Here is a 20,596-nt window from a genome sequence, read left to right on the forward strand (position 1 = left end):
TGAAGAATTTCAGATTTTTCTCTATCATACAGTTATTTGTATTGTTATCTGAAGTACTTTATTTGTAGTTTATTTGTAATTTGTGAGCCGGTCACTTTAGATTCTTGTCTTTGTAAGACTGCTTGTAATTATGAATGCAGAACAGTGTTATTACTCAGCGCCTGTCTTCTATAGAGCTCAAAGTGTTCCACATGCATTATTTTATTAAGCCTCATAACATCCCTGTGAGGCAGGGGCATTTTGCAAGCGATTATGGATTGCTTTGCTGAATCAGCACAGCCTTACGGCATTATGATAAGCTTGGGAAAGATTGAGGTCATGTACTAACTTGCTCTCAGGAAACCCTATATGCAGCCAAATATTTTCCTTGGCAACTGCCACCATTCTAGTCTCTGGGAAACCCACTGTGCACTGATGCAGTAAACCACAACAAACAGTACATTTTGAAAGAGCAAATCTAAGAGAGCATTTAGCCCCTTTGAGGGGCAGGTGAATTACAAGAAATACCAGGAGAGCATCCCCATCTAGTAAGAGTAAAGAAAGGCTGCCTACTGCTCTTGTAGTCTTCTGAAAACTGGGCCTGTCCAGCTGTCCTATCAGTCATCTGTAGCCACTTTATCTGCCTTACCTGTAAGCCATCATCACCTGGCAGGCAGGATTTCCAAAAACAGGTTTCTTAGACTCCAAATGTCCATCTGCATTAAAGCTAAACTTGTTTCAGAATGCCGTTGGATAGAGCTTTTCTGAAGTCTTGATGATAGTATTATACTAAAGCACCTAGCATTTGGAAACTTAAATAGATGACTAAGATTGTAAGTTAGAAAAACACATTTTGTGATGATTTTATTTTAGTATTTGAATGCTTACAGAGTGTTGTAAACATCTCTTATGGCTAGTATATGTAAAAACAATACTAATTTTAAGCTTATGTAAACCAGTTAATTTGATAAGGGATAACTTAATTACTATGAAATAGGGGGTTTTGTATATATTATTAGCTACTGAGCTGTGGTATGTTCCATGATCTATATGGATAGTCATAATTCACCTTCTGAGAATTTTTCTTTTTGTTTTATCCATTGGATAGCCAGAGTGTTCATTATTTGTAGTCTATCTCTCATGACTATAAATATTATTATAGAACAAATTTTCAGGCTTTAAATAAGATAATTCTGATTTCTTGCAAATGTATTTGATTACTTGTATAGTCCTTGTATTTGAGAACACATAACCAATATAAAATTCCCAGGAATTACTAAGTTACTGAGAGTATCACAATATTTTTCCCCTTTATTTGCAAAACTTGCTGGAGAACTACATGTATAAGGAAAGAAGAGGATATGATCACGGAAAAGATAGGTTACCATGTTCAGGAAACTTGGAAAATCTTGGCTTTTGTTAATTTCACTTTGATTTCTGTGTGCACATCATGTCCATCTCTCCTCTTCATTCTTGCTGGGTTTTGAAACATGCAGGTGCCAGCAGTTTCCAAGGCCCTCACCGCCTTTCCTGCTGCCTGGTCGAGGCATGTCAGTTCTGAGTAAAGCTGACCCTTGCTTTATTTTTAATTGCATACTGCTTCAAATAGTTGTGGAAGTTTAGTTGATGATTTACAGCCATTACTATTTACATTGGAGGAATTTAAAAGGTGACTATAAAGATTTATTTAAATCTACTCCTATTGTCATTTTGAAATGAAGTAACTATTGAATGGAGATTTGACAGAAACTCTTTTTCTAGAATGTCCACTGAATTTAGGGTACACTGGTAACCATAAAGAAACATCATATTTTAGCAAATTGGGAAGATCTATCTGGGGATTATTTTTGTAATACTTCCCAGTCTTTCTTTTTTTCTCGCCATTTGACCTAATCTCCTACTCTAAATTCAACAATCCTTTTGTACAATTGGACTAAGTTTGGGTATGTGTATTGAAAAATCTATAAATACAAATCAGATGTCTCTCGGTTGTGTAAGCAAATTTTGTTTTTGAAAACTCTTTCATGGCATATATTTGGCCTTCAAAACAAAGCAGGTCCTTTATTGCAACAGGTTTACTCAAATTTGGTGTAGGACATCTAAGATGCTACCTGATGGTGTCAGCTCTTTCCTGGAAAAGGATCTCAGATATTTGAGACAAGATCTAATTTGTATGACCACTTCTTTTCCTCCCTAAATATTTGCCTAAAAATTATCTAGTTTTGCCTTGGTTGTAAACTTGCAGATTTGATCTAGACCGAACCAAATTCTTAGGTACTAGACATTGTTGACTATAAGAGACTTGGGTGGTGTGGGATTGTAAAATTTTTTGAGAAATGGGCCCCCTACCCACCATGCGCCTCATCACCCAGAGAGTAGATACCCTGGACCCTGGTCTTCTCTAGTCCTGTCTGCAGAGAGCTTTTGTCTTGGTAGATGCTCTTCACTCACCTTCTAGTCACTGCCTTTGTTCAGGTGAATTCTGGTTGCTTGATCCCTAAAGAGTGTGCCCACTTCTGAGCCCCAGTGTTCCCCCACCTTCCTTGGCTGGCCAGAACCACTATATTACACATACTTATATAGAGGTCTTATTGTATCAATGCTTGGCTTTCTCTACTCAGATATGATTTAGCATAATTTGTTTTAGGTCTCTAAATTGGATGTTTCTGTATTCTATTGTCAGATTTTTGCATTAGGTACTTTAAATTGGGAACACCTGCTTTTTAAAAAAAGATCCTCCAATGATTGCTCAAGCAGAGGCCTGAATGAGAGGACTGGGAATAGATGGTAGTAAGCAAAATGAAGCCGAGAGTTTTAACCTCCCTGTGGTATTGTTAGAAGCACAGTGGGGCAGGGAGAGGGATACACAACTCCTTGTAGTGATCCCCTTAGAATAGCATCAGGTCCTATGTCTGTAGAGAAACAGAAAGGAAGACATAACCCAGATGGGAGAAAAACATGTGTAGAGAATAAGCAGGTCTGAGAAGTAGAACATAAAAATGAATCAGAGAGCAAGGTGCACATCAGTGAAAAAGACGGGGGAGCACAGAGACTCCTGGGCATAGAAGGATGACCCCAGGGGAGAGATGAAGGTCAGGTACTAGGATGATTTTGATGCCTGGGACGCCCCATGCCCCCCCTCCTTCCATAGCCACATTAACCATGAACAGTGAAGCTGAGGCCTGAGAGTGAAGCCCTGTGATGAAAGTGAAGGTTGGTGGCAGGGTTGGAGAGAAAGGATCATACAAGTATAGTCACCAGCCCATCCTTCCCCCCTCCCTCTGCCCTTCTTCCCTGCACTGTTATTCAATATCTTTATGGCATTCAGCTTATTTCCATAATTGGGTATCCAAAGTTGAATTTGCCAGCATCTCCAAGGGATTTCAGCCCTTCCTCTAGCTAATCACACTTTCTAGATGGCTCTCCTGTCTCAGGGGTAACCTTATCCTTAGAGGCCAAGGCTTCTCCCAGCACACTGTGTGGGAGGGACACGAAACCTGATGAAGCTCTTCTTTGTACAAGATCCCCAGGCAAATGTGACAATTTATAGAACTCCCCCCCCAGTAGGTTTATTTATTTTCTAAAGAGCTGTGAGTAACTGGGAAAATCCCCGGTCTGATAAAAACTCCCTTGATGCCCAAACTACTTTTTCATCTGAAGCAGGTTATAACTTCCTAAATGAGAATCTGGATTAATAAATTGGTTTGTTTTTAAGTGTGTGTGGTTTTTTCCCCTTTTCCTTCATCTCTCAGGTATAGAAAGAACATTAAATGACTTTCCTAAAGGCTCTTCCCAGTGGCCTAACCACCATGGGAATGATCCTGATGCCCTTATCCCATGTATCCTGACCATTTTCCTCATCCTATCTTTACCTAATATTTGATTCCAAAAAGCTTTAAGTCTCTACTCCCCTTTGTTACCTGTGCAGTAAAGCTCTTCAAACAGTTAACTTCTCTAAAGACATTGGTGATCTTTGGATCTTGGCTACGTTGAATGTATTTCAACTCTGACTATAAAAAAAAAAATTAGCACCTACTGTGTGCCAGGCACATAGCCTAGGAGCCAACATTGCAGTGAAAGGGAACCCTGATTAAGTAGAGTGTTAGAATGGGGATAGGCAGAGGGCATCAGGAAAACAGAGTAAGGGGTATTCCTTAATTGAAATGAACCTTCTGGAGCAGAACCAGTCTTCAAAGAGAGGGACAGAGGGCAGCCAGGCATTAATATTGCCAGGCGTACTGTACGAATATTGGGACATGAGGCTGGTTATGCCAATAAACAGGATTTGGGAGATGAAATATTCATACTTCTCAAACCAAAGTCTCTTTGAGGATTTTAAAAACAACTTTTTTATATATAACTCTCATATTTAATCTGTTTATCAGAGACGTTCGTTAGTTCTCTTCCAGTGTAATTTTGTTGACCTTGCTTTTTATTTACCATGTATATTTGAAAGAAATGAAACATTTATATAATTTTGTCTTTTGTGAGGCTGCCCCAAATCTTCTGAATTAGCGTGGAGTCATAACTTAATCTCATTTTTAATTTCTTTACACCCGCTGGTTTTTGTTTTTATTTTTTCCTTCTATCTAGTTTTATTCTCATTGTTCAGTCTTAAAAAAAAATATGATTCCTTCATTTCCTAATCTAGATAGCTTCTAAAACCTTATCTAAGCCCAAGGAGTTAGAATTTATGCTAAATAAGTAGTTCTCATCGTATTTGGACCTCACCTCTCGGTAGTCCATGGAGGTAGAAGATACAGAAATGTACCATGGTCACATCAAATGAGTGAGTGCAGCCGAAACAAACTTAAATGATATGCACTTGTTGCCTTTCAGTTCATTAACTTACAGCACTTCTGTTTTTGTGTTTTGGGGGTTTGTTTGTTTTGGGTGCCAGGGATTGAATCCAAGGGTGCTTAACCACTGAGTCACATCCCCAGCCCCTTTTAAATACTTGATTTAGAGACAGGGTCTTGCTGAGTTGCATAGAACCTCACTAAGTTACTGAGGTTGGCTTTCAACCATGATCCTCCTGCCTCAGCCTCCTGTGCTGCTGGGATTACAGGCGTGTGCCACCATACCCAGATAACTTATAGTACTTCTGAAGCAGTGTTTCCAAAGGTTCTCTTCCTATCTGAGTGGTTTACTGTATGCCTGCTTTTTAAATATTTCTTGTTTTCTTTTTTGTGGCCTGTCTTTGAGTCTCTACAGGACTTTAACTGTGAAGTGTAAAAACTTAAATTATCTAAAAGGGAGACTTTGGACAAATTGTTCTATACTCACATGGTTTACAATGAAAGATTATCCACTGTTCATTTTACCTATCAATAAATTCAGTACTGATAGGTAAAATGTGGAGTGTTAAACAAAATAAACGTGGGTGACAGCAGAATGAATTAGCGCTACAAAGAACAAAGGCATTTTCCAGCCGTTTACACCCAGAGTCTTTCCTAGTGGCCATCCTCTCTTGATAAGGTAGTAAGTTAATTTTAAATGCAGACCTACATATTTCAAACTTGTGACATGAGTGTTGCTTCTCTTTAAGTAGTCATGTCTTGCCATTGGTGAAAATGAAACTACATCCGTTGCTTTCTCTGAAGCAGAGCTTGAGATTGTTCTGCTGGGAGATGGCCTTGAGATTGGTTGATTTTGCTGTTTCTTGTTGCTGAAGGGAAATCATGGTTGTTAACAAGGAACTCAATGTCAGAAAGAGAGGGAGGCAACTTGGGGCTTAGGTTCCTCCCACTACTAAAGAAAGTGCAGCTGCGCATTTTTAATATGCACGGCAGGAGATTTCAGCAGCTCGATGATATATAGTGCATTAATGTTGAAAAGATAAACACATTTGGAGAGCACAGGAAGGGCCTTGTGTTTTTATGTTAGCAGAATGCTTCCTAATGAATAAGAATGTGCTGCTGGCTTCACAGAGCCATATGGCAGCTTTTCTAATTTTAGTTGGGTGCAGATGCATAATTCTCTCATTTTACCTTCTAGAACCTTTGAGATGCTACATAACTTTTCCTGTAATATTTAATCTATAGTGCTTGGCCAGAAACCGCCTGTCATTGTTTCAGTGACTTCTTTGCTCTGCATGGGTCTCACTGCTGCTGGGGTTTGACAGTCATTTCACCTGAAGCCATCCAGTTTCTAAATGCAAAAAAAGATGGCAATTGTTGATGTATTCCCAGTAGAGTCTTAAAATTTGTTGTGGAGATGATTAGACTTGTGTTTGACATCAGTCCACTGAAAAATTGATAGATTTCTGGGTGAGTGATTTTACCCAATTTTGAAGCAGTGGAATTAATTATAAAACCTTGACAAAGTATCAGGTTCATTTTAGTCAGAGATTCTAATGTTTTAAGTGACACAGCCTCAGCAAAAGCAACTATCTTCATGCTTGACCAAACATAAAAATAACTTAAACTTTTAATTGGCTTTCATGTCAGAGATATCTAAACATGGGCAGTGCAAAGAGGTTTTAATGTATGTGTAAATCGCTTGTGGATTCTCTTTCAGTTGATGCATTTTTACAGAGTGAGTGCTATTTGTTTGAATTCTGACTTTTTTAAAAAGATAGGCCAATGTCCACAACTTTCCTGCAGCCTTTTCAGATGATCCAAAAAGAGGAAGGAAAGAAAGAAAGAATATTAGCTTCTGCCATAATGGCAGTATCACCCTTCCCCTGTAATGGGCAGGCATGAAACCACATGTAGGTTTCCGAGTAATCGGTGGTGGTTGGCACTGCTCTGCTAGAGTTAGAAAAATCATGTGGCTGTCCCTTGAGCCATGACTGCCACCCCTGTGAAGGGATGGGACTCCGTTTTCCTAGTGTTTTGAGGAAAGACTCTGAGATTGTGTTTTCAGTGCAGTTGCCTAATAAACTCTGTGATAAATGAAAGTCAGTTTAGAAGAATATATAAAGGTCTTTAAAAAAACAAAACACTACTTTATGATTTACAAATATCTAATGTACTTTTTTACAGATAAAGTAATTTTTCATTAGGATCAATTTTTGATTTATTGCTGTTCTCACCAAAAAACTGGAATTTTACTTTGAAATTTATACGTATGTATGCCAGTGATAAAAAGCATTTTAATCAAGCTTCTTCAAGAGTATTTCCTTGTATTTTTAAATCACTTATATTTATAGAGATCAAATGCTTCCCTATTTACCTCTCCTTTTTTTCTGAGAGAAAACATGAATAATAATTACTTATAAAAATATGGAATATTATATTAATGATTTTCCCCCAGTTTGTGGTATGATTCATCTTAACACAGTCCCTAAAGAGATGGGGTTTTGTTCTTTGCTTTGAAACTGGAAATTTTTAATTAATTGGTATTGGATTTCTGGAGTGCAGGCAAATGGAGAAGGGGACCAGGAGTGATTGCTCTCGAAGCAGCCACTCAGGAGGAAAGGCTAGTTAGAGAAAGATTAGACAGGCATCCTTGGACAGTCTCTCCACTCGGGGTTTTGCATTTGTAAAGTGTGCTGCTCTCAAAAAAAAAAAAAAAAAAAAAAAAAGAGCTGTGTTCTGATTTTTAGAAATTAATAGGAATGAAGAAAAGGATAGAATCATTTTCATTATTATTTTCTTAGGTCATATTCTTTATCTAAAAAGAATAATGGAAGACATGATGAAGTCAAAACATAGAGGAGAAATCTTTTCTTAGGCTCTGAAAAATTGAATTTTAGCATCTCTTTCTCCAATTCAAGAGTTCCATCTGTAATAATGAGAATTTCATAAGGTTGTGATCATATGAAACTCTGGGACTAGCTTTCTACTGTTGAGTTTACTGAAGGATATTTTTGTAACAGAATATATTTTTATGGTTAATGGATGCAAAATATAGAAAACTATATTTAGTTTGTGACCACTGAGAAAACTGCCTAATTTTAAAATATTAAATACTGTGTTTCAGTATAGTAATGCTGTACTTACAGAAGTATAAATATATCTAAGGATTTAAGCATATTTTTATCTGGAACATAAAAATAGCATACTCGTTACTGAAATGCTCTGTCAAGATACCAGTATATGTCCCGTTAACATAATAGTGTATTCTCAAAGGAGTCCTTCTCTTCTTCCTTCTCCTAACCTTCCCCTTCCTCCTATTTAATTTCAGGGTTTAACCGAACATTGAAGAGAAGTGGCAATTATTTCATGAAAAGTACCCAAATAGCATCAATTCAGTGCCAGTTTAATTTAGATTCCAGTTAATTTGGTAAAGCCATATTTCTGGGTGTTTTCTCTCTTCGTACTATTGATTTATGTTTAATATTGAGAAATGATCAAAGCACAAATTCAGTACAGAATTGAAAAATAGATAACAAATTGGTTAGAAAACATTCATATTCTGAACATTCTTCTGAGAACAGGAGTAAAATGCCCCAAGTTCTTACCCCTTGACTCATATTTATTTTGTTCACATAGTAATGAAAATTCCTCATTCTTTTAATGTACATAAATTTCATATATGTAAAAATTGCAATATTTTTTAAGAATCCTCTTGCAATTAATCTATAGACTCAGTTGGAGTTTGCTTTCAAGTCACATGTTCCATGTTCCACTAATATAATTTCAAATTGATCTTGTGAAAATATTTGTAGTTTCTTTTGTGTGTGTGTGTGTAATTGTAGATGGACAGAATGCTTTGATTTGTTTATTTATATGTGGTGCTAAGGATCCAACCCAGTGCCTCACGCATGCTAGGCAAGTGCTCTGACACTGAGCTACAGCCTCAGCCCTATAGTTTCATTTTTAGTCAGGTTACTAGAGCTCCAGATTAGATGAAATTTTTGTCAGTATTCCTAAATATTGATTTCCAGGGCTAGGCTGAGATCTCCTAGTGACCCAGTGGCACACATCCGTTTCCACCCATTTCCTTGTTGCCATCTATTTGCATATCCCGTGGACTCCAGCTCAGTTTTAACGCACATGAAATATTTTCAGCTATGTCCAGCCATTTTTCTGTGCTTTGTGAAATTAAAATTGTTTGTTGCAGCTTAGCCCATTACTGTTGTCATCTGGTTTGCTCATAATTGTTTTGGCTTCCTGACTGAAGTGTGTGAGCTTTCAGCCAGCAAGGGCTGTATACTCCACTTCTACGGGCTGCGTACTCAGCACCCACCCAAAGCACTCTTGGACCTCCTCATTTACTCAGATAGGTTGCTCATTCTGTTAAATGTTTTATATGCTGTTTGTTGTTGTTGTTGTTTTTCTTTTAAAGATTTAAAGATACATTCTTTGAAAAAGAGAAAAAGCATATTTGTAATTTATTATAAATAATTTTCAGGGAATTATTTTTATCCAGATTTTCCAGTAGTACCCCTAAACACATGTTTTATCAGATATAGATCATCTCCTAATTTAACTTTTAGGTCCTTATCCCAAATTATACCTGATCTGTATATTCCTAATAATGAAATACAATGCAAATTGGTCCTGATTCAATATATCTTCTGATAAAAGTATGAAATTATTTGCTTGAGCATGTTGCTAGAATATTTAGAATGCTTAGACATAAGGACTTATCATTGTTTAGGAATCTGTCTGATGGAATTATTTTACTGTTAAGTTTTACAAATTCCACATAAAATATTAATAGATGAATTTAGGTCCTAAGAATCATAATCAGATCCTTAAAATATAAATACTTCACCAAGTCTAGTGATTTATCTTCTAAAGATTCAATAATAGGGGATTATCACAAACACTATTTTATCCTAAAAGGTAGCATTAGTATAGACACTATAGAAAGCAATAAATCACAACTATTGTGATATCAGAATATCATAGGACAACCCTGAGGTTTTCTAGGGGCCAATGGCAGTAGTGTTGCCTTTTGATAAGCAGCTGATGCTTTATCTCTCACTCTCCCCCAGCAATTACCTAATTTAAGGCCATTCTTTAGCCTCCTTCCTTTTTTTCTTTGTTGTTGGCAGAACTGGGGATTGAACCTAGCTAGTGCCTTGCATTCTACCCCAAGCTTTACTCCTAGTCCAAATTCATTTTTTGAAAGGAATGAAATGACAAGTTGTAATAGTGGAAGAATGGAAGTTGGCGCCCTTAGAGATGAGATAACTTGAAACTTAATATGTCAAAACAAAATGATTTGTTATTTAAGACCAGTTCTCCCCCAAGAATCCTTAGCCTTCAGGTTCCTTGACTCTGCTCACCTCTTCCCTGTTCCAGTCTTCTCCCTGTACTCTGAAGGGCCAGCAAAGCAAATAGTGGGAAAATGGTTCCTCTTTCCACCCACCTTCAACTTCACTTATTTCTGGGATTAGTGATGGTGAAGAGTCTGTCAGTCGCATGCCAAATGTTTAGTTAGAACCTACTCTAAAATAAGGACAGTATTAGCCGTTGAGAGGATTCAGATAGTCCCCCCACTTAATGAAATTTGGCTTATAGTGTGTTGTTTTAGAACTGCAGAAGGTAGGAGAATGGGGATACCCCTTAGGAATGTATCAGATTCTCATGCAAGGAAAACCTTTGATCTGTGTGTATGCTCCCACTGCAAATTCTGGCAGATACCCTGGGGAGGGGTCTTTTCACATACAGCATTCCAATTTAAGAATCACTGCTGCTGCTGAAGGATGTTTCTGGTAGGAAAATGGTACATCTGTAGATGGTGAGAATGCAAAGCAAAGGCTACAGACTTGCTCCTCCACACTGACTGCCACCGTACTAAAGACAAAAAAAAAAAAAGAAAATGTGCAGGACCACATATGTTCATAATATCAGTACCATGAATTTTGAGATTTGGTACTGATGAAGTTCATGCAGCCTTTAATCTGAGGCATGCAAGGACCTTCATAATGCAGGCCATTTAAGAGGTACAAGCCCTGTTCACCTCCAGGGGGACTCCATGAATATCAGTGTGATATATGAGAAAAGTCCAGGCCAGCCTGTCAGCAAAAATGTCCACCAGAATTAGGTGAGGGAGGTGATGGCTTAAGTCCTGACTCTGTATTGGCAGATGTGAAAGTGAGCAGAACCTGAGGAAAAATTTCTGGCTCAGAGGTGAACTGGCCAAAAGACAGAAGATATGTCCCATTGTACATTTATTATTCTGGATCTTCGGGCTATGAAAAAATGGAGGGAAGAGGAGACATGCTATAATCAGCTGAGCCAGTCCTGTGTCCTCTCACTGGAGAACCTTGATATCTCCTTCTCTGGAAGGACTGGCTCAGGAATCGGGGCGAGTCCACACCCACAGAGGGCCAGGACCTAGTAGTGAAGGACCAGGGAATGGCCAAAAGAAAGTTAAGGATTGACACGTCTGCATGGTATTGAGCTATGAATGCTACTGGACAAGTCATATCTATTTATAGACAGTCACAATTTTTTTAGATCTAAGGAAGTAAATATGGAAGGTAGCAGAGTAGTTGAAAAATTTGGTACAATCTGCTTATGATAGTTCTACAAAGAAATTACACATGGAGTTCAGTAAAGAAGCAGTAAATACAAATACTGTAGCCTAATAGATTTATAAACAGCTTCATAGTTTTTTGTTTTAAATTTTCTTAGTTTTTCAGGAAAGACAATTATGAGGATATACAGAGGCAAACAGCTCAGTTTCTCCTACTAAGCTCTCACAATACAAAACAGTTCTGTGACCAAATGTATGAAGTTTTTGTAGTTTTTAAAGTGTATTTTATCTATCATTCCCTTTGTTCTTGATCCAATTTGACATCCAAAAGGAGACAGGGAAACCAAAGCCTTAAAAGTGTTTTGCTGTGAGTTGTACTTCTACTAAGTGGCTGAGTTTGCACTTGAATTACACAAGTCATCTTCCCTTTTCACTGATAAATATACGTCATGGAAGCTTGGGAGCAACAAGATTTGGAGAATCTGAATGATTCCTAATTATTTCTAGATTCCACAAACTAAACTTTACAGATTTTAAAAATATTGTATAAAATCCCCCATCGCCCATTACCAAGCTCAGGAAAGCAGATTGATTATGAGTGCTAAATTGAGTTACAAGTTTTTTTGTGTTTTTTTTTTTTTTTTTTTTTGCATTTTCATTACAATGATAACATGCAGTGTAAATAAGGATATAATTTATTCAGGTACAAATGATTGGTGCATTGTTTTTCTAGCAAGTTGTTGATATATATCTATTGCACTTTAAACTCTTTTGGTGCTCTAGAAATAACTAGTTTACACATATCTTGATAAATATGCATCTCTCTCCTGTGAGCTTTTTTATAAAATAGTGTTATCCATAGTAGAATGGCTCCTGGCCATGTAGGTCTGAAAGCTTCCTTAGAGTTTCAGTCCAGGAGCATGGGCCAGGCACCTCTGTTAGATCAAAGGGCGGCTGTTGACATTCCCTGAAAGCTGGACAGGGTTCCTCTTCCCTCTGCTTTAAATCATGAAATCCCTTGGATAAGGTAGGGACTAGATCTTCCCAGTCACTTTAAAGGTGAATGTGGCAAAAGTAGAACAGTAAGACTCAAGGAAGGCCTTGTGGAGTCAAGTGGGGGCAGCCATAGCAGGTCTTTGTTATTTCTTCTTCAAATGTGTGCAAATATATCTCAGATTATGCCATTGAATTTTGAATAACAGACCCTCCTTTATCCTAGTTTGGGGAATCTCTTGAGTAGAAACCAGTTGTGCCATAGAATATAGCAGTTTCATAATCTAGAAAAAGTGTCTGTCAGGGACTGGCACGAAACCTCTAAACTCATTTTCTTAGCAGTCTGAAAGAGCCACAGGTTCTGGAGGTGAAAAGTTAACGTCTACTTAACTTTTTAAGTAACGTCTACTTAAGTTTCTACTTCAAGATGCTTCTCTTGTCCAGGGGCAGTGTGGATGTGCTCTCTTTTATAGGTATATCTGATCCCATTTGAGTTTTTTTAAATCACTATAATAAAAATATTTCTGTGTCACTCTGCCCTTGAAATAGCACCACCATTTAATTCATACTTATGTTTGTTGCAGAGAAAGCAGCAGCTGCCAACATAGACGAAGTGCAGAAATCAGATGTGTCATCTACAGGGCAAGGCGTCATCGACAAGGATGCATTGGGGCCTATGATGCTGGAGGTATCTTACCCTCATTTTGGTTCTTTATTTTAAAATGTTGACCATCATGTGATTTTTTTTTTTTTTTGGATTACGGGTGAATATCACTTAAGAAAAATCTGCACTAATACTACAACATCATGTCCTTAGTAGTATGTGTGTATGTACCTGTGTTCTGGCTCTTTGTGTGAGCATATGTATTTTTGAAATAAACAATATAGAATTAAATTAACTAGATTATAATATAAATTGACAGGTTTTAGAAAACTATATTCACAGGTCCTATTATATTTTAGGGTGAAATATTTCCCAAACTCCTATTACATTTTATATAAGCCGTGTTCCTAGGTCTATATGTACAAGTAAAAATTTTAGAACCAATAGGTGTAAGTGCACTTGAAGTAGTTAGAACAGAATTGCATGTTAAATGATTTCTCTTATAATTCATTTTTTAAATTTAGAACCAAAGAGTTTATGTTTTTATGTATGCTACTTCAAACTAGCTCATTTATCTCATAAACATGAAAATTGAAATACTAAGCTGAAGGAACTTCTAGGATAAACAAAAGTGTGGATCTCTTCTTTGTTAACTTTGGAAAGCTTTGTGACCAGCTACTGTTCAGAATTTGTAGCATCCAATTTTCCTATTTTATTAACTAGTACTAAACATCAAATGTTTTGCTGTACCTGTTCCAAAATTAAAGTTCAAGATGTAGGCTATGGTAAGATGAGAGGAAAAATGCCAGCGAATATCTAACAAGAAACAGGAACCTGGAAACATAAATTATGTTGTTTCTTAGGATAATTTGCTCATCTGGTAATATGGTGAGGCTGAAAAGCACTTCGAGGCCAGAAGCTTTGCAGCATCATCATTCTAGATCTGCTGGCTGCAGCAGCCTCCCATATATAAGAAATTAGTGTTTTTAAGACAAAGATAACTAATGCTCTCTCAACCTTATCACCCCACCCCCTTTTCTTAGTTGGTGCATAAGATGATTTTTATTTTTAGAAAATCTAATTCTGTGAAAATCTGCCATATAATTGGGGGTGGGAGGTGAGGGAGAGACAGAAGATTAAAGATCTGACCAGGTCTTTGTATTTAGAAATGATGGACTTACATAATTTTAAAATATTTGTTTTATGCCACATATAGAGATTAGTTTCATTTAACCTACCTATATTTTCCCTTTCATTTCTTAGTATGAAAGTAGAAATTTTTGTTTTGAAAATGTCCTATATTCTGAATTTTTTATCTTACATTTTCACTGCAATTCCAGTCTCAATTAATTAGTTTTCTGAGCATTGTGTAGCTTGAAAACTTAGCCATTCAACCTAGATTCTTGATTATATTCAGGTTTGATTTTTTCATAAGAAATATCTTTTTAATAACATAATATTATAATGTTGATTTATAATTTATCTAATGCTGCCCAGAGTAATTTTGAATTGAACTAAAATTAAATTACTTTTATTTAGCAAGATGTTTTTTTTATATTTTTTAGCTTTCTGTTTGGAGTAATTCAGGATTCTGCATTTGGGGTTGTTTTCATCAGTATGATATTTAATTAAAGAAATTTTCATATTCTATGTCACCTGTGTCTCCCTCATGATCCACTTGTGAATTTTTCTGTGTATATCACATACATATTCCAGCAAGAACAGTATTAATCTCTCTTCTTTTACAAAGTACCATTGTTCTTTACTAAATTCACTACTCACTGCTTTCTGTAGTCCCAAGCTCTGTTTATTTGAAGACAAGTAAATACTAAATGGTTAACTATGAAAGAAGGAGATTAACACTCTTAAGGAATTTGGAGTATGGAAGGAATATATTTGGGTGCTTATTTTTACCTCTCTACACACTAGACTGGCAAACATATTAAAACTGGAAGAAAACCATATCTAGTTCCTTTTCCTATATTTTCCCTTTTCACTGAAGCTGGCAACAGTACTGGCATGCTCTCAAGTCCTGCTTCATGTACGAGAAGGCATATTTTCATGGTTTCTCTGAGAAAGGGAGAAACATGCACACTGCTCTCTTTCTAACACCCAAATCGCACACATGGAGTCACCTTATCTCAGGGAACTTTCCACCATGACAGAACAAAGGGGACTAAAAATTTAACAGAAAACTAGGGGCTAAAATGTCCAGCAATTTAGAGCCTGACCTCAATGCCTTGAATTACAATTCAAAGTAAACAGAAAGCAGTTCAGAATGCAGGATGTGTGCTTAATGTATTCCATTCAGTTCACTGCCAGAAATGAATTGTTGCATTGTGTGTTCGTCAAAGCATCCAGGAGTGACTCAAGGATGCGCTTAAGCAGAGGGCATCACAGTAGTTCATTTAGGCATCAGAAAAACAACCCCAGCCATATCTTCAAGGCCAGGTAGCTGAATCACATTTTGTGAAACTCCAATGAAAACCTAAACTTTACTGTTGAGTATTTAGGATTATTTTAGAACTAGGACTATTCTAACAATGAAGTTTTAAGTGATATAACAAATGCCTTGTTCCGAATGGGAATACATGTAGCAGAGGTGAATGAAAACATCCAGATGCTTTTCCCTTTGGTGGAGGCACAAATTAACCAGAGGTGTGGTTATTAAATCAGAATCTACTCATACTAAACATAAACACATAAACAATTAGAAAACATTTTCTATTCTATATTGTAAATATAGAAAATAAACAGTATTATTACTATAGTAATACAAACATAGGCAACATTGATGTTCTTATGCTAAATATCTGAAAACGTTTACATACACTACAAAATATTTCTAAAAACATCATTAATAAATGTAAAGCCATCCATCGGAGTGATATTTATACAGGATGGTCACCACTGACTATGGTAGGTAATTCTTTTACCACTTTTGGTCATCACACTCAGATCCTTAATAATAATTGAATCTACAGTGATTTTCTGTTAATGAAATATGAGACCTTAGAAAAATTATAATTTCCTTCCAAATATATGGAAACTTGGAATATTATTTCAATGATTAATTTTATACATTTGCCAATTTTACATTTAGGCTGAGGTCTATAACATTCAATGTTTCTAAATTCTATACTTTTTTTTAGAGATTGGAAGGTTAAAACTTAATTAGAAAACATGTTTTAGGTGCAAGATAATTGCTCATGACCTGACTCTTCTCCTATAAGATTATGCTAGAAAAGCCCTAGGCAAATTTTCATTATATATCAACTTAATAATAAAATTTCCAGTAATCAATTTTATTTGTTCATTAATTGTTACATTCCTTCCTTTTATATGTGGAATAATGGATTAAAATTCTATTATTGCTACTGATATTTTGCTTAATGCAATGTAAAGTCCCCTCAATCTCATAAAGGCTATATATGATAAAAACAAAAATTATCATCATAATGAATGGAGAAAAACAAAGCATTTTATCTACAATAAAGAACAAAACAAGTATGTCCATGCTCACCATTCTTATTCAATATTGTTCTTGGAACTAGCAGAGAAATCAGGCAAGAGAAAGAAAGAAATTAAAGGAACACCAATAGGAAAAGCAGTCATCAAGTTATTTCTGTTTGTTAATGACATGATACTATAAAAGACCCAACAAACACCACCAGAAGACTGTATCTAGGTGGATTTATCTGTCTTCTGATAAATAAACTCAGGCAAGTATCAGGATATAAGACCAACATACAAAAATCAATAGCTTTTCTATACTCCAATAATGATTCTGCTGAGAAAAAAAATCAGGAAAACAATTCCATTCACAATAGACTCAAAAAAATAAAATACTGGGAATAAATCTAACTAAGGAGGGAAAAGACCTGTGCAGTAAATATTATCACTGAAGAAAACAAATTGACGGAGAACTTAGAAGATGGTAATACCTCTCGTGTTCTTGGATTGGCAGAATTAATATTGTCAAAATGGCTATATTACCAAAAACAATATACAGATTTACCATAATCCCTATCAAAATTCCATTTATTCTTCACAGAAGTAGAAAAACCAGTCCTAAAAATAATATGAAGAATTAAATGAACCACTATAGCCAAAGCAATTCTGAGCAGTAAGAGTGATGCTGGGAACTTCACAATAACTGATGTGAAATTATACTATAGAGCTATAGTAACAAAGACAACATGGTATTGGCATGAAAACCAATGGAATAGAAGACACAGAGATAAATCCACATAGATACAGTGATCTGATTCTTGACAAAGATGCCAAAAATGTAAGTGGAGAAAAGAGACTTTTTAACAAATGGTTCTGGAAAAACCTGGCTATCCACACATAGAAGAAGGAAACTAGATCGCTATCTTTCACCTTACATAAAAAATCAACTCGAAGTAGATCAAAGATCTAGGAGTTAACACCCTAATTGCTAGAACCAAAAAGAAAGAAACTTAAATTCAATTCTCCAGTATATTAGGGCAGTAACTGATTTCCTTAACAAGACTTCTAAAGTTCAAGAAATAAAACCAAGAATCAATAAGTGGGATGGCATCTAATTAAAAAGCTTCTTCACAACAAAAGAAACAAGAGTGTTCAGAGAATATACAAAATTGGAGAAAATCTTGGGCATCTCCTCCTCTGATGGGTTATTTATATCCAGAATATGTAAAAGACTCAAAAACTTAACACCAAAAAAACAAATAACCTAATAAATAAACTGGTAAATGAACTATATGAACATTTTTCAAAGACAAAAAAAAGAAAAGAAACACAAGTGACTAGAAAATATATGAAAAAAGTGTTCAACATCCCTAGCAAACTGGGAAATGCAAATCAAAACTATACTGAGAGTTCACCTCACTCCAATTATAATGCCAGTCAAGAATAGAAATAAACCTAAATGCTGTCTAGGATATGTGGTAAAGGTACACTCTTGGTAATGTTAAGTTAGTAGGACTAATTTGGAAAGGAGTATCAAGATTCCTCAAAAGACTAGATATGAAACCAATGTATAACCCAGATATCCCACTCCTTATGTATTTATAAAAAAAGAACTAAAAGCAACATACTACAGTGATACATACATACCAATTTTTATAGCAAGACAATTCACAAATACTGAGTTATGAAAGCAGTTCAGGTGCCCATCAACAGACATATGGACAAAGAAAATATCATTTTCTGATAAATGGATGAAACTGGAGAATATCATTCATGACTCAGGAAATCAAGCTTCAAATGTTTTCTCTCATATTTGAAAGCTAAAAAGAAAGAGAAGGAAAAAAGGGGGATCTCATAAAAGTAGTAAGGAGATCAACTGAATGAAGAATAGAGTGGAAAAACTTCTTGAGAACATAATTGTACAAAACACCAAAACAGGGATAAAAATTAACATTTATAAATATTTGTTGATGAATCATCAGAAGTAATATTTCTAAAATGGGAATTAAATGAGTTTAAATTTATTAACACAACTCAGTGTTGAAGGTCAAATCTGTCTTGTTCTGCATAAAGTATATTACAGAAAAATTAGTGAAAATTACTGTAATTAGCCAACTGTCATTCACAGTGTTTCTACAATTTTTGAAGTTATCCCTCTAGTTACTTGAGGTTTATTTTATTGCAAGAAATTTTCTTTTAGAGATAAAAATTAAATTGACTTTTTAAAAGAAGTGTTACTGTTGTATTTTGTCAAAACTGAAAATTTACAAATAAACTTACACAGGAAAGGACATATTCAAAAAAAAAAACAAAAGAAAGCATTTTAAGTATTAAAATATCTCTCTCACTCAGAGGAAAATAATAGATTCCCTCTACATATTTCAATTTGTGCATGATGCATTTTATGAAATCATTTTTTCAACTTTTCTACTAATAATTGGTACTCACCAGCTAAACTGATAATCTTTACAATATTGTACTCATTGTATTAAGCAAATACTGAGAATGTTGTTAAATTTTTTATTTAGACTCTGCACAGGAATCCCACTGGTAACTTTTCTTATTAATACACTTTCATCTTCCACTTACGTACCCAGGCATCCCTCTACAAAATATAATAATATATTCCAAGAATCTTTGGGGAAAATATTCTTTGATCATGGGTATCTTTACTGGAAGAAATTTACCTACATTATTAATTATCACAATGTAATTAAATCAAAACCATTTACACTTTTAATTTGAAATTGTATTGCTTCATAATTAACCCAAATGGAGGATAAGGTAATTAATTTTTCAGGAAACAATTTCAGTGCATAAAGTTAAATATCAATTAATATGTGTATTAAATTGCCAGTAGTGTTTTGAAAAATTAATTTGTTCTCAAACTTTCAGAGCAGCAGAAATTTCATCAGTGTTGTCTCAATGTCAAGTAATTCACAAGTAAAACACAGAATGAATTTAATTACAATAATCACTAAGAATATAATTATGTTTCTATTTAACATTTCTTATTTGAGTCTTCCATCCTAATTTTTAAGTTATAACCACAAACATCCTGGAATATACTAATTTTTCTAAATATAAAATAGTGCTTTAAAATCTATTATTAGGGGGATATGTAGGATGTACATCTCATTCTCCAGAAAAATACAGAGTCTATGGTATGAATAGCGTAACCAGTTTATCTAGTGATACTAATATAAACTCAGGATACTCTGTGTCCTAAAGGATAGAGTGCTAACAAATTTACCTATATTCCCCCTGATATAAAATATACTTTCTAAAGTCAATATCAATTTAGACAAAACAAACAATTGCAATATCTCCTCCTTATAGTTCCTATGGAAACATATTTGCATTAGCTATCTTGACAAACATGCTTTTCCCTATATTATAGAGTCCATTACTGACTTAAATATGGATTAAGAGTAGTGCTTTCTTTCCTTTTAGTCTAAGATAGAACTGATTGCATTTCAAATCACCTTTAGTTTCTAGGTAGTTGATAAAGTTATTTTTATATGTTTTAAATGTTGCCTGACAAATGCAAAACAAAACAAAAAGTGGTTATTCTAATAGTTGGACATTAGAATTGCTGAGAAATATTTTTTATGATTTTTAATGTGTTTTAATAGAAATCGTTCACTGCAAAAATAACATTTCCTGGATTGGGAAAGAGAGATATAACTTTTATTTTTAAAAAATATATAGAATCATGTCATCCGCAAATAGTGATAATTTAAGTTCTTCTTTTCCTATTTTTATGCCTTTAATTTCTTTCGTCTGTCTAATTGCTCTGGCCAGTGTTTCGAGAACTATATTGAATAGAAGTGGTGATAGGGGGCATCCCTGTCTTGTTCCAGATTTTAGAGGGAATGCCTTCAATTTTTCTCCATTCAGAATGATGCTAGCCTGAGGCTTAGCATAGATAGCTTTTACAATGTCGAGGTAAGTTCCTGTTATCCCTAGTTTTTCTAATGTTTTGAACATAAAGGGATGCTGTACTTTGTCGAATGCTTTTTCTGCGTCTATCGAGATGATCATATGGTTTTTATCTTTAAGTCTATTGATGTGGTGAATAACATTTATTGATTTCCGTATATTGAACCATCCTTGCATCCCAGGGATGAATCCTACTTGATCATGGTGCACAATTTTTTTGATGTGCCTTTGTATCCTATTCACCAG

General features: G+C 35.2%; 1 protein-coding gene across 1 annotated transcript in view; it reads left to right on the forward strand.

Annotated features, from left to right (window-relative positions):
- LOC308631405 (voltage-dependent T-type calcium channel subunit alpha-1I-like) overlaps window positions 1–20,596 on the forward strand; it is a gene marked incomplete at its 3' end in the record, with an annotated part of 180,846 nt that overhangs the window by 99,260 nt on the left and 60,990 nt on the right. The window contains 2 exon segments of the mRNA XM_081262609.1: window positions 12,936–13,039; window positions 13,999–14,072. Of these exon segments, the coding sequence (XP_081118735.1) occupies window positions 12,936–13,039; window positions 13,999–14,072 (178 nt within the window).

This window comes from Spermophilus citellus (genome assembly GCF_964194105.1).
Source record: "Spermophilus citellus genome assembly, chromosome: 12".
Taxonomy (NCBI): domain Eukaryota; kingdom Metazoa; phylum Chordata; class Mammalia; order Rodentia; family Sciuridae; genus Spermophilus; species Spermophilus citellus.